The following is a 13,394-nucleotide window of genomic DNA, read 5'->3' on the forward strand; positions in this document are numbered from 1 at the left end:
TTGCTTTCACCCTCGCCTAGGGTTTCTCCTCTCAAAAACTCACAAAGAGATCCAGCAAGAAAGTGGAATTCTCATTCATCATCATTATTAGAAAATAATACAATGCCTAGGCCTTCATATATAGGCTTCCAAAGCACAAAATGTAAAAGACACAAATACCCTCAGGCTACAACATGACACACATCCCTCATTGGGGTACAGGCGAAAAACTAAAAAAATTAAATAAAAGAAATGCACTAAAACATCATAAATAGAGACTATGAATCGTAGCCTTCGATCTACGATTCCACCGATGGTAAGTACATCGAAATCTCCGACGGATGTCCTCATCACAACACTTAACTGTAGTCGATTAATTTGCATCCAGGCAGCTTACAGATATGAGGAAGAAAAGGAATTTATCAAGCAATATTATTTATTTTTATTTCTTAATTGTCCCTTTTATAATTACAAAATACCCCAAAGTTGGTCCCTCACAAAATCCTGAAGTCAACTCAAGTGACAAAAAATACAATTTAGCAAATCTAAGAATCATATTAAATTGCTTGAATCAAAAGTTAACATATGAGCCATAATCAGCGATGTGAAGGATTCAGCCTTCAACTAAATAATCTCAAATTAACGATCCTTAATTAGTAGCGAAGTCTCAGCTCCCAAAAGCAAGCCAACTTCAGGTAGGCATGAGCTGACAATTGGAGGAATAGTGCAACATCAGCTAAGGATGGTGCAACATCTTCTAAGCAATAGTAATCAAGTGCAGGACAACAACATGGGAGAAACAATCGTAAGGAAGAGCAATATTGGAAGAAACATTCAAGAGAGAACAACAATAATCTAAAAAAACCGGCAAAAGAACAACAATGAACCCAACCAAATTAACATGAGCATTTGAGCTATTTTCTATTGGGATCATCACCATAGGCTAGTTTACATTGAAATATCAAATCAAAACTATGAAATAAGAACTACTAAAACAACAAAGTAGAAACATTGCTCAAATCATCTAATTGCTAGTCTCTAAATACACAATTTGTATTTCTGATGAGTATATAGACTTTCAAATTTTCATAAAATTATGATTGTTGTGAAGTCAGAGCTGACGAATTGGGCATTTGATATTAATTTTAAAAAAATCAGCATAATGATCCATTAATAATAAAGTAATTCATGAATCATCACAAAAAAGTCTGTCACCCAATGGCATTTGATGCCTTAGATATCAGATTAGCAGTTAACACAATCTCGTCATTTAAGATTGCTTCTATAACAAGATGTGTATAATTTCCAAATAAAGTGTCAAACATGATTTTACGAGAAGATGGAGAAAAAGAAGAAGCAAAACAGTGTGTGCAATTTCATGAATTATGACAAATTAGATACATTGATGATTAGGCTAAACCAGAACTTCTTGAAAATTCCAATTAACAAATTAGACTCATTGATAATTAGGCTAATACCGGAACTTCTCAAAAATTCCAATTGACATATTAGATACATTGATGCTTAGGCTAATACTAGAACTCTTCAAAAATTCCAATTTATAAGCATTTGTTTCTATGCACTTTATGGTTTTATATGACTTAGTTTTTCTAGCAATTAATTTCTTAAGGTCATACAAAAAATATTTCACCAATTAGTTATTCTGTTATTTTATCACCTTGTTTAAATTCCACATAATTTTTATTCACATCTGTTGTTGATTCATAATTATTATAATTAATAATTAATTTTTGCAAATCTCCATACACCTCATAGATATGATTCACAAATAGTTATGCAAACTTTCTAGGCCTAGACTTAATAGGAAGTTTTAGAAGATTGGGAGACTCTATTGGTTGAAATCTTACAATTTTCATAATTCATATCTATTCATTTTATATAGACTTGTTAATAGATGAATTATATACAAATTCAGGTATATTCAACATCAAATCTCAATCAATTCTTTAATTAAGCATCACTATAGATTTCTATATGTAGAAAGGTAGAAAAATAGAAAAGGTATATTTTAAATGTTATTGCTTGATTCTATATAAAGTATGAATGTATTTATAAACTTCTTGCTTAAAATGTAAATACATCAAATTTATTTAAAAAAAAGGAAAAAGATCCCCAAAAGGGGGCAGCGATTAGAATAGGAAAAGGAGATACTTATTGCAATCTAAGGGTTATAAGAGGATCGATATGACGGTTGGAATCTTTAATCTATGTGCTCTAGGATCTCTACGAAGATTAGTTGACATCCCAAGTTCTTTTAACATTCACCCTTAAACTAAATGATATAAGTCCACCATTCAAAATTTAATTTGCCTACATTATTTTTGAAATTGGAGTTGCAGAGTCATTTGTTGGACATACCAACCAAAACTCTTATCTTACAACAAAATTGCACATCAAAAGTATACGCCAAAAATAACCAAATGTGACCCTTATTCGAATTCAACCTTGTCTTTTCCCTTACCTAAAAGAGTATTAACAGACGGGAAGTAATTAAAATAAGAAATTTTGTTATACTCATAGGTTATCTCATGTATTACTTATTGTCCTTGTATTATAACTAATATAAATTACATTTCATCAAGCGTTACATTTTTACAAGTTATAAATGAATTTCTTTTTTGGCTTACACAAATCATATGTAATTCCTCTTTTTAGCTTTAGAATGCATCAAGTATATAAACGTGATTCATTTGGCTATCGTATGCTTGAAAACCACGTGCTAAGGACCATTTGGCCTCCCATCATGATGAGGTCATCGAAAGGAGATTTCGGCACGTCTATCAGAGACGACCACGGTGTTAACCTCTGTATAAACAAAACAAGAGGGAAGAAACAAAAAAAATCTAGCATGCATACCTCTTGGCCATCGGATCCAAGAATCCCGCTGAATTACTGTGCACTCGGCGCCGCTCGCGTCGCTTCCCGCGATCCCTGCGGAAATCCAGCCCAAATCCCGCATTTCGCTCTCGATCCACTCCCATTTGCGCCTATAAGAAGGAGACGAGATCTCTGCTTCGACAACAACTCCCATTCGCTACTTCTCCATCCCGATCCGATCCCCTTTACCTCCTGCTCTCATCCGACGCCTACCCCGACCTCCCCTCTGCTCGACCGACTTCCCTCCTTGTCCGATCGGAAGCAACACCGGGAGCTCGCTGTAGTGAAGGTAGCTATCTCCCTTTCGTGCCTTCTTCGGCCAAATCCCGTAAAGAAGCTGATTAAAGGAGAGGAGGGGGTCTTAACCTCCTCTGAAATTTATATATATATATATATATATATTAAAATGATCAAAGCAGTTTATCAATTTTTATTAAAATACTATTTATAACTTCCGGGATTTAAGAAAAATGGGATATATTGAATGTAGAATTTGTACCTTTCTTTTTAATTTTTGGAATATTACAGTATGCGACTTAGTATACTTATTAGCTTCATATTTCTAGTAAAGAGATATGAAAAACATACTGTACTCCCGCATGTTCTGTTAAGGCTAGGTTTTAAGCATTTTTTTTCAACTCTTATAAGAATTTCATAAGGACTAACATATCATAGGCTTAACTTTTCAGTCTTACCAAAGCATTTGATACTCTTCATAAGACTAACCTTTAGAAACACAAATTCTCCCATATTAAACTCTATTGATCCCTGCTTTGTATTATAATATGTTCTTTATTTGTCTTTCATTGCTTTTAATTTGTATTGAATTAGTCTTATTTTATTGGTAGCTTCATCTACAAATTCAACATCAATTACCTTTCTTTTGCGTGTTGTTGCACAACATGACATTTTTTTTTTATATTTCCTTCCATGGAGAACTTCATATGATGCATTCCAATGCTTGCTTGATAATTATTATTGTAGGAAAATTCCATGAACGACACATGTAATTACATCCTTTGCCAAAATCAAGAGCATGCAATCTGAATAATTCTTTTAATTTTTGAATTGTTCGTTTTGAGTAGCCATTGGCTTGTTTGTTGAAATGTTGTACCAAAAGTCGACTTCTTTCCCAAGGCTTATTGTACTTTCCTCTATAGTTTGGATGTATACTTGCAATCTCTATTAGAAATTGGTTACTTTGGCACACCGTGCAATCTTATAATTTTATCCACATATAACTTTTTTAATTTCTCCATAGAATAAATTTGTTTGACATGCAAAAAATATGCAGACTGAGCCAATTTGTCGATGATAACCTATATGCGACCATATTTAGATCTCGGTAGTCCAATAACAAAATTGATGTAGGACTATGTATGCTTTAAATGATTGATGTAAGAATTTGTATGCTTTCAAGTAAGAGCAATAAAATTAAAATGTTAGCCTCTTAACGAAAATAGAAAATAAGAGAGGTGCCTTAGATTAGGCCACGTTACAAAGATTGAGGACTTTGAATAACATCCCTAGATTAGCAACGAGATTAGATACATAGAAATCCATTACTCATTTTGTACATTTACTAAGCATTGGCAGATAGCTTTGCACGATTCTTTCTGCTTGATTCACAACCTACAATCGAAGAAGATTATAAAGGAAATTGAAGAGGGGAAAAGAGTTCACCGTTGTCTTGGTGTGGCGGTGATTTGCCACTGAACGGTGGAAAGCTGTTCTTCAATGGCTTTCGAAAGGGTGAATATGATTCGCTCCAAGTATTCCTCGATGGAATTATCTACCTCCGGATTAACGTCGAAGAAAGGTGATCCAACGATGTCGACGAAGCCTTATTCATTGTAGACGAAGCCGGAGTCGAGTTCAGGATTGGCCATGCATAGATTACGAAGTATTGAAGTGTTGTGGAAGATGTCCTTTATTGTCCTTGTGGATTCCCCTTGACAGAAAGAAGTTTCTCCGAGGAATCCAAGTAGGGGAAGGGGTGAAAGGGTGGTCGGCCAATGTAGGGAGCTTGGGAAAGTTTAGGTTTAGATTTTAGAGGTGTTATGGGTAGGGGAAAGCCGGCTAGGTTAGAGAGGGAGGTGGAGGAAATAGAGTTCAAATTTTAAAGGAGCGAGGATGGAGGGAAGTTAGGAAATTGTTTCCCTAATTAATCTTTTAAATTTGGAAAGGATTTAAAGGGGAATTGGAGAGAGGGAGGGTGATGATGACATCAGAGATCAGCGGCTACGATCTGGAGTTTATTTTTTTGATGTGTTTTATGTACCAGTTTATTTTATATTTCTGTTTTTCCCATTTTGCCCCTAGGGGTGGTCATGTGGTGTTGTAGCCTGAAGGGCATTTTAGTCATTATTTCTTTTCTTTTCATGAGGCCTATTTATAACTACTCTTGTATTATGGGTTAATAATGATGAATATGAGTAAAAAATTTCAATTTTCTTATTTTTGATCTCTTTGTGAGTTCTTAAGAGGAAAAACCCTAGGAGAGCGTCACGCATCACCCGTCAGCCGCCGGTGGATTCCAGGACTCTCGGTTAGTACTCGTAGTATTTTCTTATTGCCTCTTCCTTTCCCCTACATCCGACCACCTCTTTTTCTTTAAACACCCGCCGTCCACTTCAAGTCCCCAAGCCGCCGTTCAACCTCCACAAGATCCTTTCCACTTAACTCACACACCTTCCTCCTTAGCCAAACGCCACCCAAACCTCAAACCCTATCCGCTGGCCTTCCCCTCCAAAATTGATTGTCTTGCCTCTTTCCAAAAGTGGAGCATGAAGATTAGGAGGGAGATCCAACTCAAAACCTTACTTCAAATTCAGATTTTGAATTCTTTTCTAAATTGACATAATCCATATTAGGAAAGTGCTCAATTCGTGGATCTAAGTTACCTAGCCCAAGCCCTTGGCCGCCAGCTTGAAGCCTCCACCCACTAGCCCCTTGCTCTACCAGCTAAAGTCGGCCACATCCGTCTCCCCCACAATAGCCGCCAGCCACATAATTCTCTCTAAACTTTTGAATTAGAACCCACACCATAAATGCTTTCTTAATTTTGCCCTACTAATTTAGGATGAGAATTAAATTCAAAATATTTGAATTTTAAAAGTCTTCTTAAATTCTCCTCCTTTAATTTAGGAAAACCCCCCAATTAACTTAAATCTAAAATTAATTTCATATTTAAGTATTAAATCCCCTTAATTGCTTGGGCCCACCTCCTTAATGCCTAACCCCCCTCTCTCTCCTCTCTCCTTGGCCAGCCCCTTCCCCCCTCCTCTCTCTAATTTATTAGGTCCCATAAATTAAGGATCTAATTAATTCAATCCCATCCCCACTTTACCTCATAATTCCCACTCGTTTCAAATTCAAATTTCAAGGAAATTACTCTTTAATTACTCACTAGATCTGAAATTATTTTCAGATTTAACCCTTTTCCCTTCTTCCCCTTTGCTTGGCCGAACCTACCCGATCCCTTCCCCCTCTCACTCTCTACTTTCTCTCTTAGACAATCATGCATGGCCAACCCAGATGTTGATTATGGGTTCATAGAGGATTCTCTGGACCGGACCGACATTCTCCGATCTCCACTCTTCGATTTCAATTTGGACGTCGACGACCTCGTGGAAAGCTACATTGAACGCATCATCTTCACGTTGGCACCGTCAATTGAGGAACACCTCCCAATCGGATCGTGGATGATCGTGGGACGTCAACCAATCCATCCGTCGTCGGCTACCTTCGGTGAACTCTTTCCCTCACTCTTTATTTTCCTCGTTTCTTTCAATTGTGGAATTTAATTGATTCATTGAGATCGTGTTAGTCCTCCGTTAAAGCTTAGTAAATTATAGAATTGTGTGAGGGATCCTTCATAGTATTAATCTCATTGTTATTTTATGAATTTCTTGTTGAAACTTTCTATGTATGCAATGTTAGACTAATTGATTGTTTTACGGTCTTAACTCCTACACATGTGATTTAACCTAAGTTTATGTCACCGCTCTTTATGTTTTATATTGTCATTCAAAATCACTATAAAGATATAATTATTGTGCTCTAAATATTAAGCGTGCAATTTCCTTAAGCAACTCATCTTCACATGTTTGTTTCACATTAGAGGGGGCGGGTGAGAGACAGGGAAAGGGTAAGGATGGGAGGCCGGCGGCATAGGGATGGGGATTGGGGGGGATTTAGTACTTAAATAGGAATATCAAATTAAGGAAGAGGATTTAATTCCAATTCAATTTAAATCTAATTTGGATTTGATTTAGAAACTTTTCTAAAATAGGATTCTATTTTAGGAAATATTTCAAAATTTAAATTTGCATGAATAATTGAAATTAAAAACTTTCCCAAAAGAGATTATGTAGGAAAGGAAAGCAATGATGACAGGTGATGCAAGCAAAAATTAGGAGAAAGCCTAATTTTTGCAAGCAAAAAACAAATGCTTCTTAGGATACAAAAATTATACAAATATACCCAAAAAGACACAAATACGTTAAAAAATAACTTTTTTTAAGATAAAAGAGTCATACAAACTTTGACACTTACAAACACAAACATAAATAATTACCTTACAACTCTTGACAACCATAAAACACCTGAAATTGCAATTCTATCGTTTGAGAAGAAGGATATATGTGGGGTGGTCACTTGCGACGAGGAGGTTAAAAGTCCGAGACGAAGGATAGGAGGACAAGCTCGCAAGCTTTCCCAAGAAGGAGAGGAAGAAGTGGCATAGCTCGTGAGCTATCCAAGAAAACCCTCAGGTTTCTTTCCAAAAATCAGCACACAACAAACTTTTTTTGACAAAAAACACCACATATTTATAGGAGAGAAAGGGGAGACAAACAACCACTTGAAACCAAATAATTAAGGGGAAGAGGAAGGCCAAAAGACACCACAAACAACCCCCAAAATCTGCATAGAAAATAGGACAAAACAGCCCCCAAAATCTGCACAGAACACAGGAATAAAAGCCACGGGAAACCCAGCCAGCTGGCCACGGGAAAGCAGCCAGAGAGGACCCGAGGAGCCAAGCCAGGAAACGGGGCAGGGAATTCACGGGAAAGTAGCCATGGGGAAGAAATGAAAAGATAACCAGCACAACCTTTATTCACAAGGAAGAAACCAAGGAGACATAAGAATAGGAAGAGACAAGCTACATACCTTTATGATTTTATGAGCTAGGAAGTGCAATTACTCTTCTAATTAATGAACTAAAACATCAGCTCAAACATTTATGAGCTAAAAACTAAGTAGAACCCAACTTTTTTAGCTCAAAACCAAGCAGCCAAAGCCCACCCGAGAGCAGCCAAGGCCCCAAACAGAGAAACAACAAGCAACCCAAGGACAAAACCAAGAGGTAGCAAGCAGCCCAAAGCTTGCCTGCATCAATTCTCCTCCGGTTGAAAATGCTCATCTCCCGATGAGGTTGCTTTAGATTTGATCCGAGGAGACGAAGGAAGCGCATTAAGCTCTTGAATCTTGGCCTTGTACTCTTGTTCAATCAATTCCATCTCTTGATTAAATTCGGCGAGAAGTACCTCAGTTCTTCTTTTGAATTTCTCATCACATAAGCACATCCATCTTTGTATCTTATAAAGTTCATTTTGAAATGGGTCTGTTGAATCTCCATCTGTCGGAACCCATCTGTCCATCGGAAGAGGGACTTTAAGATCTTTTGGGTTGCATTCTTCCACAACAGACTCAATTTTTTTGTCATTTTCCATTTTTTAAACACTTAAAAAAAGACAAAACAACCTATGAAGACACACAATTAGGCTTTGATATCAAATTGATGCAAGCAAAAATTAGGAGAAAGCCAAATTTTTGCAAGCAAAAAACAAACACTTCTTATGATACAAAAATTACACAAATATACCCAAACAGACACAAATACGACAAAATATAACTTTTTATAAGATAAAAGACTTACAAATTTTGACACTTACAAACACAAACATAAACAATTACTTACAACTCTTGACAATCATAAAACACCGAAAATTGCAATTCCATCGTTTGAGAAGAAGGATACATGTGGGGTGGTCACTTGAGGCGAGAAGGAGGTTGGAATTCCGAGACGAAGGATAGGAGGACAAGCTTGCAAGCTTTCCCAAGGAGAGGAAGAAGTGGCATAGCTCATAAGCTATCCAAGAAAACCCTCAGGTTTCTTTCCAAAAATCAGCACACAACCTTTTTTTAACAAAAAACACCACATATTTATATGAGAGAAAGGGGAGACAAACAACCACTTGAAACCAATTAATTAAGGGGAAGAGGAAGGCTAAAAGACACCAAAAACAATACCCAAAATCTGCACATAAAACAGGGCAAAACAGCCCCCAAAATCTGCACAGAAAACAAGAATAAAAGCCATAGGAAACCCAACCAGCAAGGGACCCGAGGAGCCAAGCTAGGAAACGGGGCAGGGAATTCACGGGAAAGCAGCCAGGGGAAGAAATGAAAAGACAACCAGCAGAGCCTTTATTCACAAGGAAGAAATCAATGAGACACAAGAATAGGAAGAGACAAGCTACATACCTTTATGATTTTATGAGCTAGGAAGTGCAATTACTCTTCTAATTAATGAACTAAAACATCAGCTCAAACATTTATGAGCTAACAACTAAGTAGAAACCAACTTTTTTAGCTCAAAACCAAGCAGCCAAAGTCCACCCGAGAGCAGCCAAGGCCCCAAATAGAGAAACAACAAACATCTCAAGGACAAAATCAAGAGGTAGCAAGCAGCCCAAAGCTTGCCTACATCAACAGGCTTTGAAATTTTGGAGGCAAAGGGTAAGGGGGTAGGCCGGCGGCTAGGTTAGGGTTGGGATGGGATTTCAGGTGTATTGGTGGTGGGTTCAGCCAAGAGGGGTGGAGGGAATTAGATGGGTGGCGGCTTGGAGAGGTGGTGGTGGTGCTTGTTGGTCGATGGGAGGAGTACTTGCTAGTGAGGGCCGGCGGTTATGGAGGGAAAGAGAGGGAGAGAAAAAGATAGGGAAGAAAAGAGTCACAAACCCGGATACTTCCAAGGTTGGTGGGTGATCTGATTCCCTCTCCTAGGGATTTCTTTCCAAAGCTCTCACACAAACACAAGGGTGCAGAAATTTTCATTATCATTCATTCATTAACTTCAAAAGAAACATAAGGGGCTTATATATAGCCTCATGCAATGAAAGAGAACTAAAAGACGACATTGCCCCTAGGGCTTACATAAGGGTAAAATGGGAAATGCTAATAAAACAAATACATAAAGAAAATAAATAAAATAAATACATATGATGATTCAAAAATAGATCGGCATGATATACTTTCCATGATCTGATATCCCTATAAAAAATCCATAGCAATTTCATTTCACTTCCATTTTGGTATCGACGAGAGTTGTAATAATCCATTAGCTCTTGGTGTTTAGGTTTAACCATTTGGCAAGTAGGATGTTTAGCAACAAATTATGCTATACTTTTTTTAACCTTGGCCTCCAAAACAGTCCATTAAGTTCTCGATAAGCCTTGTTACATATTGGATGAATGACATTATTTGAATAGTGTGCTTTTTATAAAATTTCTTTTTTCAAATTGTCAACATTTGGAATATAAATCTCGCCTCTGTATCTCAACAATTCATCCTCATCAGTTTCATATTCTTATATATATCGGCTTTCACCAAAAGTAAAAAAAATTTAAAATCAACATCCTACGGTCATGCATCACATTTTCTATTTTTCAAAGTAGGCTAAATTATCATCTGCTTCATTATTATAAAATTTCATTAGCAGAAGTGACTGCGGATAACTCCAATCAATCCATGTTCTTAATGCTTCTGCTGAGTAATTAACCAGTTTGCAATTATGCATTGCCTGATGCTTTTTTACTTAAAGCATCAACAACTTTTGCTTTTCTTGAATGATATTGTATATCTAAATCATAATTTCCAATCATCGCCTTTGCCTCAGATTTAACTCTTCTGGGCAAAAATATAAAACAACAATAATAGATACTATAAAACAAAAGCCATCACAAAAGTGAACCCATTCGAACTAATATAGATAGTATAGAATATAACTCGTTTTCTATAGAAAAATACTGCTAATATCATCAAAATGCTCGTACTAACACCAAATTTATGTTTTCCGACTAGTATAACTTTCAAATTTCCATTATCAAGTGGCCTATAGAATGCTCTCAATAAATTCTGTCATTGAGTAAAACATTTCTCAAATTTGGGTGGCCCCGGTGCTATCTACCTTTTTATGGGCTAATATTATGAATCTGCTGGTTCAGCTTTTCAATTTTTTTTCCATAGGGTTGGAGTTGGAGCAAATCCTCTAAATCATGTTCAATTGGTAATTGGCTACAATGCAAAGAAGAAGATGATAATGGAAATATATGTGGCAAGTGGCGGAGGTAAGTCTGATAATTTTGTGTTTATTTACCTTCTATTTTCTTATTATCTCATACTTATGCGTCTTAAGTATTTTCCTAAGGAGTTTTCATGATCATGCCTAAGCTAACTAGCTCAACTGTTGCAGCTACATGAATATAAATATCTTTTTATAAATATTTTTGATATGTACAAGAATGTACTTGTATGAGAGATATGAGATTTTAAATCATTATATAAATGTCCATTAGGCCAAGATGTGCCTGTCAAAATTGCTTAATTTTTTGTGTAAAGGACGTGAATACACCTTTTTATAAAGAATTTTGATATGTGGTCTTCTGCTTTTCTCAAGAATGATGTGAATTATATGAAAAAGTGGTTCACGATAAAAACATGTCGTTATCAATGTTTTGATAAGCGAAAGCGTGAAAGAAAATGTTTGGCCTTTATATAGAATGAAGCATAAATTTCACCATTTTAATTTGATTTATTTAAAAACATTAAAATATATTATGATGATATAAATTGAAGAAATATTAAAAATAATATTTTTTTTTCATAATAAAATTCAAATTCAACTATTTTTTTTTAATTTATCAATGTAACATTTCAAAACACATCACATTAGTAGTTAGTTATGAAATATACATTTGTCTTGAATTAGTATTATTATAATAAGGAAGTATTATGAAGCATGTTCAAATTTAACTTAAGTTACAAATAAGGAATATATGATGCAAAGTTAAAATCAAGGTTTAAAATTGCGTAAATAAATTTCGAGGCGGTGTGAGGCGTAAGCCTCACGGCCGACGAATTGCGTAAATGAGAATTTAAGTATTCTAGCAGGTAAATAACAGTAAGAGTCTATAATACAATAAAAACATCTAAATGAGAAGTGAACTTAGTGGAAAACAATAAAATAGATGCAATATATACATCTCATAGCATAATTCAAAGTACAAAACCATAAATTGAAATTTATCAAAACTCCCAAATTACAAATAAGAAAGAACATCTAAAATCCAATCATGTCACATCACTAAATTGGTTTTCAAGGGAGGCATCTTCATCTCTAATTGTATCTATGAATGTTAAATCTTCATTATCTTTAATGTTACCCACTTTTCTCTTCTCTACTCAATAAGAATGATTAGTGTGCTGTTAATTGTATATATTTTAAATGTAATAGCACATAAGAAATTGTGAGATACACTTGTTTGCTTATTGTGTTGCAGTACTAATGGATGTGTGTGGTGTGGTACTAGTGGATGTGCCCGCTTGATCAGCTTCGCCCCTCAAAACATTCACACTTAGATCCTCTAGCTGCGGGTATGATAATGACAAATTTGTCTCATCATTTATAAACCACTCATTATTAGACGCCACATCATCACACACCAAAGGGTCCTCATCATCCTTCAACCTCTTGTTCCTCAACCTCTTATCTCTTAACCTCTTGTTGTGCATAATATACACAAGGGAGTTCATTCTGAGTGTTGAAATTCGATTTCTTCTCTTCATTTGCACTTGACTATCTGTGCTTCAGTTTCGCTCATACCCAGAGGAAGAACAAGCGAGGCCCAAAATTTTAACTGTAAAATTTTGTAACTCAGGGGTGGAATCACCAAATTGGATCCACCATTCAACTATTTTCAAGAAGACAAATGATAATCAGAACATATTAAAGTGTTATGCATGTATGGTTACTTTGCAAAAAATAAGATTTACTTGGAGAGCGTTTGACAATAGTAGATCTTGATGCTTGCATACCAAAAAATCCCTCCCTATTCCGAAATATAACAAGTTCTAAATCTGCAAGCTCCCTGACGGTTTGGTCCGGTATAAGCCGATCCATGCAATGGTTAAGCCCAGCTTCCCCTCTGAATCTGAGGATTTCCTCGCGGAATGCTGAAATTGAGAATTGAGATAATACGCTGCTGCATGTAGATGACGGTTTAATCGGACCTCCCACCAAGCATCGTTGATATCCCAAATCTCTCTACAACTAGCCTCCTCTCCCCTCCCAAGTTATGTGCAATCAACTCCTTTGCCTCATCCATTGCATTATATATAAAACCCATGGCTAGTTTCTTCTCGGCATCCACTAATCGTAGCACTTCTAT

At 36.1% G+C, this 13,394-nt stretch overlaps 1 protein-coding gene across 10 annotated transcripts in view; it reads left to right on the forward strand.

Moving 5' to 3' along the window:
• The window catches only part of LOC110113292, a 44,535-nt gene that overhangs the window by 25,603 nt on the left and 5,538 nt on the right, over window positions 1-13,394 (forward strand). For all 10 annotated transcript variants that reach the window (XM_020845807.2, XM_028701107.1, XM_028701108.1 and 7 more), the window contains one exon: window positions 11,194-11,294. In XM_020845807.2, coding sequence (XP_020701466.1) covers window positions 11,194-11,294 — 101 coding nt within the window. The remainder of the gene's footprint in view (window positions 1-11,193; window positions 11,295-13,394) is intronic.

Source organism: Dendrobium catenatum, unplaced genomic scaffold (assembly GCF_001605985.2).
Source record: "Dendrobium catenatum unplaced genomic scaffold, ASM160598v2 fragScaff_scaffold_1638, whole genome shotgun sequence".
In the NCBI taxonomy this organism is placed as follows: Eukaryota; Viridiplantae; Streptophyta; class Magnoliopsida; order Asparagales; family Orchidaceae; genus Dendrobium; species Dendrobium catenatum.